At 40.2% G+C, this 11170-nt stretch overlaps 1 protein-coding gene and 1 non-coding gene across 2 annotated transcripts; both read left to right on the top strand.

Annotated features, from left to right (window-relative positions):
- The first annotated feature begins 2114 nt into the window (after window positions 1-2114).
- Window positions 2115-2196, top strand: trnal-aag (transfer RNA leucine (anticodon AAG)). Its single transcript has one exon. It is a non-coding gene; the product is annotated as a tRNA-Leu (tRNA).
- Window positions 2197-2721: 525 nt separating this feature from the next.
- Window positions 2722-9061, top strand: snapc2 (small nuclear RNA activating complex, polypeptide 2). Its single transcript, XM_028429294.1, has 6 exons — window positions 2722-3119; window positions 3789-3962; window positions 4152-4275; window positions 5786-6409; window positions 7487-7575; window positions 8681-9061. The coding sequence occupies exons 1-6, from the start codon at window positions 2904-2906 to the stop codon at window positions 8948-8950; spliced, it is 1497 nt and encodes a 498-aa protein (XP_028285095.1). The 5' UTR covers window positions 2722-2903; the 3' UTR covers window positions 8951-9061.
- The last annotated feature ends 2109 nt before the right edge of the window (window positions 9062-11170 follow it).

Genomic DNA, 11170 nt, shown 5'->3' with positions numbered 1-11170 from the left:
CTACCCGAAGTGGGCACTTATCAAAGCCACAAAAACAAGACCCCCCAACAACAAGAAGAAGGACGACACCAGGCGGAGAAAGAACATCTCCATTCCATATGTGTCAGGAGTATCAGAGAAACTCCGCAGGATCTTCAACAACCATGACATCCCGGTCCATTTCAAACCTATGACAACACTGAGACAGAGACTGGTTCACCCGAAGGATAAGATTCCCAGGGAGAAACACAGCAATGTGATATATGCAGTCCAGTGCAGTGAGGAATGCTCTGATCTGTACATTGGAGAAACTAAACAACCACTCCACAGAAGAATGGCTCAGCACAGGAGGGCCACCTCCTCAGGACAAGACTCAGCTGTTCACCTCCACCTCAAAGACAAAGGACACTCCTTTGAGGACAACAATGCTCACATTTTAGACAGGGAGGAAAGGTGGTATGAAAGAGGAGTCAAGGAAGCCATCTATGTTAAGCTGGAAAAACCTTCCCTTAACAGAGGTGGTGGCCTCAGACATCATCTTTCCACCACATACAATGCAGTGATTCCATCCATTCCCAGGAAGTTTGCACATACTCACAGTAAGAACAAAGGGCTGTCAACCAGTCCCCCTCCGGCAGTTTCATAGTCGTTAGCCAGTCGTTAGACACACCTGGCCCAGTCAGCCAGAACATCACAGGTAAGTATGGAAACATTTAGTGCTATTGTTTGTAAGTTTTTTTTAAGTTTTTCCCAGACCCACCCACATAGGTCTGTAACCACATATAAACCATGTTTCCCCACCAAACAGTTAGAACTGATGAAGCTGCTTGGATGAGCAGCGAAACGTCTTCAAGAAAACTCTACAAGTCCAGACGCCTTGCTTCAATCTTCTCTACGTATGATGACCTGGATGACTGAGAATCTTCATCGACAACTGAATCAGTCTGTGCTGTGGGCCACTCTGAGCACCTTCTTCCCTCAAACCTGCAACCCGAGCTCCCTGCTCTTCACAATGATGACCCAAAACTGTGTCATCATCAGGGCCACTACAAACTGAATCATCAAATATGGTAGTAGTGGGCCTGATTTGGGACAACAATGAGCAGGCATACAGAGAGGAGCTGGAGCAGACGGTGGGCCTGAACAAGATGATCCTGAGGGTTTACAAAACAAAAGAGATCACCTTTGACTTAAGGAAGAACCATCTCAGTCACTGCTTATCAACAACGCAGCAGTGAAGGTGTTTGAGAGCACTAAGTTCCAAGGGGTGCACATCATGAACCCAAAATACAGTGTTGCTGGTAAAGCAAGTGCAACAGCACTTGCATGTTGTCTGGTGGATCCCATCTTTACCGTTTTCTGTTAATGCATAACAGAGCAGAGTTGCAAAGAAATGCAAAAAAGACCATTGGGACTTTCTCTACCCCATTCAGGACATCGCACATTTAAACTGGCTTAAAACTTCACATGTTCTCACTGCTCAAATCTGGCAATAGGTCTTGTGGTCCCGGACAGCCAGATTTTGCAATAACTTCACTGCCTAAGCCATCACACACTTGAATCCTCACACTCATGACCTGGGGGAGATTCTAAGTATGAGGAGTAGGAGGAGTAAGAGATCCTATATTCATCTGCACAGTATTTTATGTTCTGTTCATTGTATGTTTGTTATGCCATGTCTGTCATGTAAATTTAGCCTTACTTTAGTTTATTTACTTAATTTTATCTCAGTTTTTATCTTATTGCATGTTAATTGTTATATGTTCTTTGTATGCACCAATCACTAAGGCAAATTCCTAGTAATGTGAACCCCCTTCACTTACATGGCAATAAACATGATTGTGATTCTGATTCTGATTCTATATGTTTTGGATATGCAAAGCAGACAGAAAAGAGCAGAAAAGAGTAAAAGAGAAAATGTTTGCTCAGGCAGTTGGGCAGGAGAGTCTGACTGACAAGCAGGATTCTGGTGAAGACCAAATGATAGCAAGTGTTGTTGATTCTGTTATAATTCTTTTTTGTTGTATTTGACCATTTGTACTTTTCATATATATATATATATATATATATATATATATATATATATATATATATATATATATTTATGTATCTAAGGTGGACGCGTGTTTTCTATGGGTAGCGTGGCCGAGCGGTCTAAGGCGCTGGATTAAGGCTCCAGTCTCTTCGGGGGCGTGGGTTCGAATCCCACCGCTGCCAAATACTTTTTTTTTTCATAGTGGTTCGGTTCTCAAAGACTCTATATTTATAATTACCACATGTGCCGCTCATCTCTCACACGTTTCCAATGTGTACATTTTCCCTTTTGTTTTGCACATGTCGTTTATACAGGCAGTCCTGATTTTCCATGGTTGCTTGTGACCCGGAAACAATTAGAACCCTGACCTTCAAGATAAAATACAAATACAATTAACAGGACATAGTTGGGTGTTGTACAACACGTTTAAAGTGCTGCTAAGTATTTTATTAATTCTTATGACTTTTTATTGACTACGGTGTTTAGTAACGATCAGTTGAATTACTTATATCTATAGATAACTATTCATTTTAAAATGGAAAAATAAGTATTTTTGTCTACCTTTAAAAAAATCGAATAAAAAGAATCTAATAAAAAGGTTTACAACACATATTGAGTGTGTTTAACAAGTTTAATATGTGTAAAATAAAACAAAGGTGTCACAAATATTTTTTGGCACTCTTATTCTGAAAATCTACTATCGGAAGATATATTGCGTTACAGAAGAATTCGTCCGTGGATAAGATGTATAGTTAAAGTTTTTGGAAAACAAGGAAATCAAACTCGTGGCCGGTTAGTAAGAGAATTATCAAGAAGCCGAACCAGCAGAGGTTGTTTCGCGGCAGGTTCTTGTAGCTCAGCTACTTTGTGATCAGCAGCCCGAGACAAAATGAAGCCACCCCCTCGTACTCGAACTAAACCGGATCGCAACCTGAAGGCCGTGCCGGCGCGGCGGAGTGCAGGTAACTCGGCCAGAAAGTGGCAGCGACCGGAGCAAAGGAAGCTTCTGAATGCCCTGAAAGTACTGAGAAGCTCCGGAAGAACCCAGGCAGACATTGACTATGTTTACCTGAAGAGCTGTGTGCCTACGCGAAGCCTCTCAGAGGTAAGCCGACACAAGTGTCTGCTTCTGTTACTGATTCATGACAGACAGGGTTCTTTATTCCAACAAGATTCATTTGGTCTTCACCTTTTAAACCATAAGAGTATTCTTTCGATCAGACCAGTGTTTTGTGTTTTTAGCTTGACATGTTTCGACTGATTCCTGCAGTCTTCTTCAGAACAGTGAACCGGGACGAAGGGACATTCACACTGTCCCACACCTGGGACACTGTACTAAGGAGACCAGACTGCTGTCCCACACCTGGGACACAGTGCTGAAGAAGCCGGACTAACGGTGGCGCTGTTCCCCTACTACCTGGAGTACTGGGGGAATGGCGCCACAACCTGCATAAAATCAGCTGGCAGACACGTCACCAGTAATATCACGTGACTTCTGAAGAAGACTGCAGGAAGCAGTCGAAACATGTAAAGGTAAAAACACAAAACACTGGCCTGATCGAAAGACTACTCTTATAGGGTCCCTTATTGTCTGTCAGTATACCAAATGGAACTATGCAACTATGTCTATGTGATATACATAATGCATCTCTGCAGTGCATTTCTGAATTGTAACGATAATCTTGTAAGATGAAAAGTGTACAGAGTGTACTCCCTCGGATATTGGCCTTATTTATTTAAGAAAGACATTTGGACTGTCCACTCACTCCTTCAGATCCGTGCTGTGGTGGAGGCCCTGAAAGACAAAGTGATCTTGTGTGCTGGCATCACACTGAGGAGGAACAGGTTGGAGGAGAGGAATGTCAGAAAGCCCATTGAGGAGTGGACACATGTGGCCTCTGCTGTGGCTGGAACCCTGGAAGAGAACATTTCCAGTGCTTTCTCTCAGGTACACAAACACTTACTCACTGATCTGTGGGGTTGGGTAGATCACACAAAGAGTGGGATAGATAGATAGATAGATAGATAGATAGATAGAATTTGTGCTTATAGCAATGACATTGGTTACTGATTCTCTTAGAGTGTCACTGGCAGAAGCTTGAATCGCTCATTTCTCCTCCTCCTCTTTAATTCTCAGATGCTGATGGTGTCATCCACAGAGCCTTGCAGACTAAGGAACTTTGACCCTCCCCAGGTCTACAGACCACTCTCTGTCCGTCATACTGTTCCTATAATACTACGTCCTTGTTCGCCAGTCCAAGGTATGGACCTAAAACTTGGTTGTTGAAATAAATTTGCGTTAAAGTTAGAAATCATTTTCAGCATATATTGACACACCACAGGGACATTGTGTTTTATCAGGGTGCTGCTGTTTATCCATCCATCCATCCATCCATTCATCCTCCGAACCCACTTTGTCCTGTAGTTCAGAGTCATGGGAGGTTTAGTTATTATTAGTGATGAACTCATGATATATACATCAACTATAATATAAACACAATAGTTTCAGCTTGACAACATCAACAACCTACCATGTTTGTTCTCTGTAATGTATGATGTTTGTGCATGTTTGTTCCTCTCTCTCTCCCTCTCTGTTTCATCCTCTGTCCTTTCTACCTCTACCTCTACCTCTACCTTATGAGTTGGGTCCTGTTTAAGGTTTCTTCCTGTTAAAAGGGAGTTTTTCCTTGCCACTGTTGCTCTTAGGGGGGTTCAGGCTCTAGGTGTCTGTTAAGCACCTTGAGACAATTCTGATTGTAAAAAGCGCTGTATAAATATAATGCGGGGTACACCCTGGACAGGTCGGCAGTCTATCACAGGGCAACATACACTCACACCTATGGGCAATTACGAATTACCAATTAACCTAACATGCACGTCTTTAGAGGGTGGGAGTACCTGGAAAACACCTACACAGGCACAGGGAGAACATACAAACTCCACACAGAAAGCCCCCAGCAGGACTTGAACAAGGAACCTTCTTGCTGTGAGGTGACAGTACTAACTACTGCAAGGCCGTGTTCTGCTGCTGTTTAATAATGAAAAAATAGTAACTGCTTAAATTTGCTAAAGCTAAACATACAATTGGAGACAGAATTATTAGCATGAAAATGTCACTCTTCTGCTCCACATTCTGTTTAGTGAAGCACATAAAGTGAATCAAATAAATTTTAACACAACATTTCCAGACATACTAGTTTTATTTAAGAAGCTTACATTATTTAAACTGTTTTTCAAAATCATGTTTTTCAAAAATGTATAAGCCCCCAAATTTCAAGAATTTCCCCTCAGGGATAAATAAAGTAATTCTGATTCTTATAGTAATTTTTTACAGCTGCATTTGTTTGGATTTTGCAATTAAAACTTCAACAGCAATAACCCAAAAACATATGGAGGCACATCACATGTATGTCAGAAGGGTACAAAAGCATTTTGGGAATGCAACTACCAGAGATGTCCAATATGCAAACAGCTCATCACCTGACAGTAATGATACTGTACTTCTCATGGCTCAACATGATGATTGAAACGTTGGGTTGAGGGATGTAATATTGAAATGTTTGTGATTCAGAAGACACTGACTGCTTCAGACAGAGACAACTGGCCAGTGTGACAGGGACAGGATGAGGCTCAGACAGAAGTATGAATGATGGCTTATGATGCATGTTTCCATGGCTGCAGACATGTGATGTTTTAATGTTTTTCTCTGTTATCATGATATAAACTAAGCCTCCTTCCAACTCTCAAAATATAATGTTTGTATCCCAATAGGTCAGCATCCTGAAGTCAACACAGCTCATTCTCTTCTGATGCTTAAGAGTCCAGCACCAGCTATAAGCCCAGCCAGAAGATTCCCAGCACCATGCCAAGTAGTTACAGCGGCCAACAGCAAAATCTGTTCATTGCAGCAATGGTCATCCCCTACCCGGTCTCCTGTTACTTCCTGCAAAGTGGCTGCATCCCCACAGTCTGCTTCAGCAAGGGTGAGCCCTGCAACAGGACCCAGCTGTCGCTCTGCAGAAGCAGGATCTACTGACAGCATTGGCAGCTCTGTTAACCATGCGAGCATCGTCACTACCTCTAGCCCGTCTACCTCTGTGTCTCCAAGCCTTCAAATGATCCTTTTGTCCTCTGGTACCAGCCGCAACAATACTAAACCTCTTGCTGTTGCCCAGCCCTGTTCAGCTGTCTTCAGCTGCTCCTCCAGCCCCATTGCAACACCATTTAGCACCCCTACTGCTGCTGTTCCCACCAGGTTCATGCAAACTAACAAATACACAACAAAGGACAGTCCCACGATGACTGGTGACAAGTATGTTGTAGAATTTGAAAAGATCTACCGGTTCCTGAGTCGAATCCAAAATCCCAGTGAAGACAGTCATCTCCCCCCAATGGGTAAGATTTAAATTGTAAAATGTAATATGTATTGTCATTTTAAGCACCATGTGAGCAGGGCTGGACGCTCAGTAAGATCAGGTCAGGGGGCTGATGTGGCCCTTTCTTCCCATGACTGCTTTGGTTGTAGGCAGCCCAGCAATCTGCTGGATTGGATTTGTGGGTTGATGTGAAAACACAAACTTGTGTTAAAGTTATAAAACAATTCAACTCAGAGTCAAGGCTAAACGTCATGTTATGCTTGTTAAACAAATAAAAGTGAGTCTCTTAAAAGTCCTCCTCTCCTCTCTTAACAATTGGTTAAAAGGTGAAGGTGTAGTTCACCTTAAGACCTCTTTTAAGGGCTTGTGAATCACTTTTATCTTTACTAGGATCAACTGTAAGAGGAAATTCTTAGAAATGTCATAATTCTAAGAATGTTCTTAGAATTTCACCATATTTCACCAAGAATCTTTGTGAATACGCCCCTGTCACTGTCCAATCAATGCTGTTTATATTATTAGGAACATATTTACATGTTTTCCTGTCAACCAATCACATCTCCTAAAACAATGTGTCACACTAACCAATGGGGTCAAACACGCCTCCTCACTCAGATGAAACTTTTAGTCTGCTCCTTCCTCAGAGTCATTGTGAGAATGTTCTTAGTCTGGTTTTATGCAGGAGGATTACATACGCTATATATCACCATGGCACATCAATAAATCATTGTAGACATATAGTGTTATTAATGACAAATAATACAGTTTTAAAATGTGGAAGAACAAAAACTTATCTATGAATAATTGTAAGAATAATGTCAACAAAATGAATTGTGATACACATCCTTACACAGATAACACGTTTTAAATAGTGTTAGACTGTCAGGGGCTGTCACTGTCACTGGGAAACACTGGTTGTACTTCTTAGAATAATAATGGCATACAACTACAGAATTATTGCACCAACCCTTTTTTTTTATTGGGTACTTAAATATTGTGCATTCTCAATACATTCCTTACTATCCATGTTTCTACTGTGGGCTTCTACTTAGACTTATTTCTCAAGTGAAATTTGTTTTCCTATACTGTCTTGCAGAGAGCGCTATAGTGTTGGACCTTTTGATGTCCCTTCCAGAGGAGCTTCCCCTGCTGGACTGCAATAAACTGCACAAACATCTGGTCCAGGTACAGTCTTAATACTACTATCAGCCAGTCCTCACCAGGACAGAAAAAAAGGTCTGGCTTTCCAGGATAACACCTGACCTCTGCTCATATTTATATAATACAGTCTAAAGGTGTTCAGGGCCAAACTCTGTCTTGGTAGCTGATAATAGGATAAAAAGATGGGAGTGGGTTACTTAAGTCTTACAAAGCAATTTTTAAACCAAATCTAGTAGTTTTGATAAATAAACTAATGCTGACAATGTAATTTCTGTTATCCCCTACTTTGTAGCATGGGGCATTTTCTGGCCTCAACTGTCCTCCATCTCCACTCTGTCATTAATTTGATTACTTTGTCTTGCCATCTTACACAAATGTGTTCCAGACAGCTGCTGTAATAATATTTTTCAGCTATTTATATTGAGGTTGTGGTTAAAACTGTGGGTGGGTCATCTATGTTACATATGTTAATGTCACCTATCTTATCTGTACTAAGCACTAAATCAGGAAAAAATGGAAAGAAACTCAGCATAAGAAGCAATAGGAGAGTGTTACACAACAACAAACAGATCTGGCTTTTCTGACATCCAGTTCAAGAGAGGCTGAGACTGTTAAATGACCTAAATAGATTAGGGTCTCTAAATCATTTATAGATTAGAGTGGTGGGTTGCTGCCACTCCTCCTTCATGGCCTGATAATATATTTCTAGGAGACAAAATAAATAATATGCTTATATGTTCGTTCCCAGAAATGTGTCACAGCTGGGGAATGCCTTAGATGAAGAGGGCATCCCAATATCTAGATATATATATCTAGATATATATATATATATCTAGATATATATATAGGGATATAGAACATGTAAGAGAGGAAATAATTAGAATGCACTATGGACCTCTAACCAACAGATGACAACTCTGCGCTGTTGTCTGGGAGCCTCCCTAGTTTTGTGTCCTCGTTTTAGTCATTTATCAGTTTATTGCTTAAAGTCATGACGTCTAAGATTGTGCAAGCTCCAGTTTTCCATGACAGTGTCATTTTCATTGCTGTCTCTCTATGTTTTGTCCAAAGGAGTGTGGTTTGTAAGACAGTATGCATTACACTGACAGGCCTTCTCTCTGTGTTTTAGGTGTATAAGTGCCTCTCTGCACCTGCTGATTCCAAGATGGCAAAAGACATGTTTGCAGAACAGAGGGCTGCATCAACACAGAGGGTTCAAAACGTCAGTGGGACCAACAGTCATCACAACACCACCAGTGATGTCACAGACAGTGGAGGAAATAAACAAAGCCAAACATCAGGGACCCAAACATCCACATCCAGCCAGACAGGCGACGCTGGTCTCTGTCCCCCACTTAACCCTTTTATGGTGCCACTAAAACTCCTCAGGCGTAGGTAGATGGAAATCTAAATAAAGAGAGACATGCAGGTTTTTAGGATGTACTGTATATAAGCAACAAAATATTAATTTGCATTAGGTTATGATGGGGCATCAAACCTGACAGTCACTTGGCACTGAATGGCATATAAGATGTCTGACAATTTTACATTTTTATTTAGGCCATTTAAATTGTAAAACTGTTCTTGTTATATGTAAATAAATGATGCTATAAGCAATTTGGTGTGTTTTTGTGTGTTTAAAAATCAGTTTTAACTATTTAATCTTTATTTTCAGCCCCTCCAGTTGAAAATATATTGATTATGATTAATGGTATCCACTATGTATTATATAGATATATTACTATATATTTTTTATTTAACTGCATTTGAGATAAACTAGTGGAGGAATGTTACCATCAATGCAGGAAATGTCTTTTAGTACTCTATGTAATAAAATATGTGGAAATCACATGTAACCCTAACACCAGATTGTAAAACAAAACCAAAGAAATTATTTGGGCCTGTTCAAAGTCCACTTTAAAACAAAAACTTTGCAGTGGATTGGATGCATTAATCAGTCACTTTCTATAACAAGAAAACTTAAAGAATCAGATTTCCAAAATATATCTGCAAGCAGTGATGAGGTAGCCAAGCAGCGAAGGAGGTTTAAGTAACAGTGTAATTGAGTCAGAGAGACAGTCTTCTGCTCAGACAATCCCTCTGATTTCCTTGCAGCTTCGCTGCTTGGCCACCAATGACCAAAGAGGAAACACTTTTTTTTTTACTGACAATCTGGTACTACTATCTGAGATTGGATCTTTATGGTATTACTTTTATGACAACTTTCAGAAACACAGAGCATATAATGTTCACAGTTAGAGATGTACGTTTGTTTTTCTTTCCAAAGCTTCAATAAGTAAATTATTACTAGAAGAGGATGGCTATAAATAAAGTAGTGGATTATTTTATGGCATTTTAACTTCAACGAAGGAAATAAAGTCCACTGCTGTATGGCGATAGAGAAGTATGAGTGAAGTGTCATTGCCATGACAGCCAATCAGGTGATAAAATAAAGCAGTGGTGATGTGTTTACGTGTTATTTGTCACGGTATAAATTGTGTAATCTCAGCAGAAAAATGTGTCATTTACTCGCTGGGAAAACTTAATACAAGTGTTCCTCTGCTATAATTTTGTGTTTTATATAGTTTATTATATACTGTATATATTACATACTCTGTATCTATGTTGTCACAACAAAAGTAACATTCAGTGGCCTAACCTCTACATGAGCAGTTATGAAATTTAGATCCTATTACTATCTCTTCATAATATTAACAGGATAGCTAGTCATACATTTGGTCATGGTCTGTATAGCAAGCGGAAGAGTCAGTACGTTGACATTGATATTGGATACCTGCTGTCAGAACAGCAGCTAAGGACTGCTAACCTGATGCTGCAAATGGTTTGTTCCAGACAACCACCTTTAAAAGTTGGCTTTTTAAACAATAGCTAATTAATTACAGGAGCCGTCTGCAAGCTTATCTGTTAAGGTTGTCAACCAATCAAATCGATGAACCATGAAGTAAACACAAAAAGCCACTGAGAGTCGATGAAAGCTTGCAGGTTGTATCTACGATGATGGTACATTTTTGCTGTTTTAAGGAAAGGAAATATGTGCATACAAAAATTTTTTACAGGGGCTGAATTTGGGCAATCATTAAAGAGATTTGAACATGTTCAAGCCCTCAAATTTGGGCCTAAATGCTTCAATATCTGTCAACATGTATACAATAAAGACCAGTTTGCAAGGCCAATTACTAGCAGAGTATGTGTGACATCCTTGTGCAGGCTGAAGTGATCGCTCAAGGTTGACAGTTTAACAATCCCTTAAGGTAACTCACTGAGATTTTGACATGATTTCATTTCTGGTAACATGACACTGACACTTTTGTATCAACATGTCTCCCATACCAACAGGTCCAGTGTCACAGACTTGTCACGTTGGTAAGAATGGGTCAAGGTCCATTAGTCACTTTACTGAAATAGTTAATGGTGCCTCATAACTTGAGATATGTCTCAACCTTGTTCGACTCCTCTCTGTGTCAGTTTCTTTGCTGTCAAACCCCCGCAAAAAACTTTTTTTTGGGGGTCTATTAAGACACAGTTGTGTGACATGTATAACATTTTTAGTTGATGGCTCCATATCTAATCCACAACCACGGGTACTCTTTTAGGACAG

This window comes from Parambassis ranga, chromosome 18 (assembly GCF_900634625.1).
Source record: "Parambassis ranga chromosome 18, fParRan2.1, whole genome shotgun sequence".
Classification (NCBI taxonomy): domain Eukaryota; kingdom Metazoa; phylum Chordata; class Actinopteri; family Ambassidae; genus Parambassis; species Parambassis ranga.
This window is presented reverse-complemented; position numbering and strand designations above follow the sequence as displayed.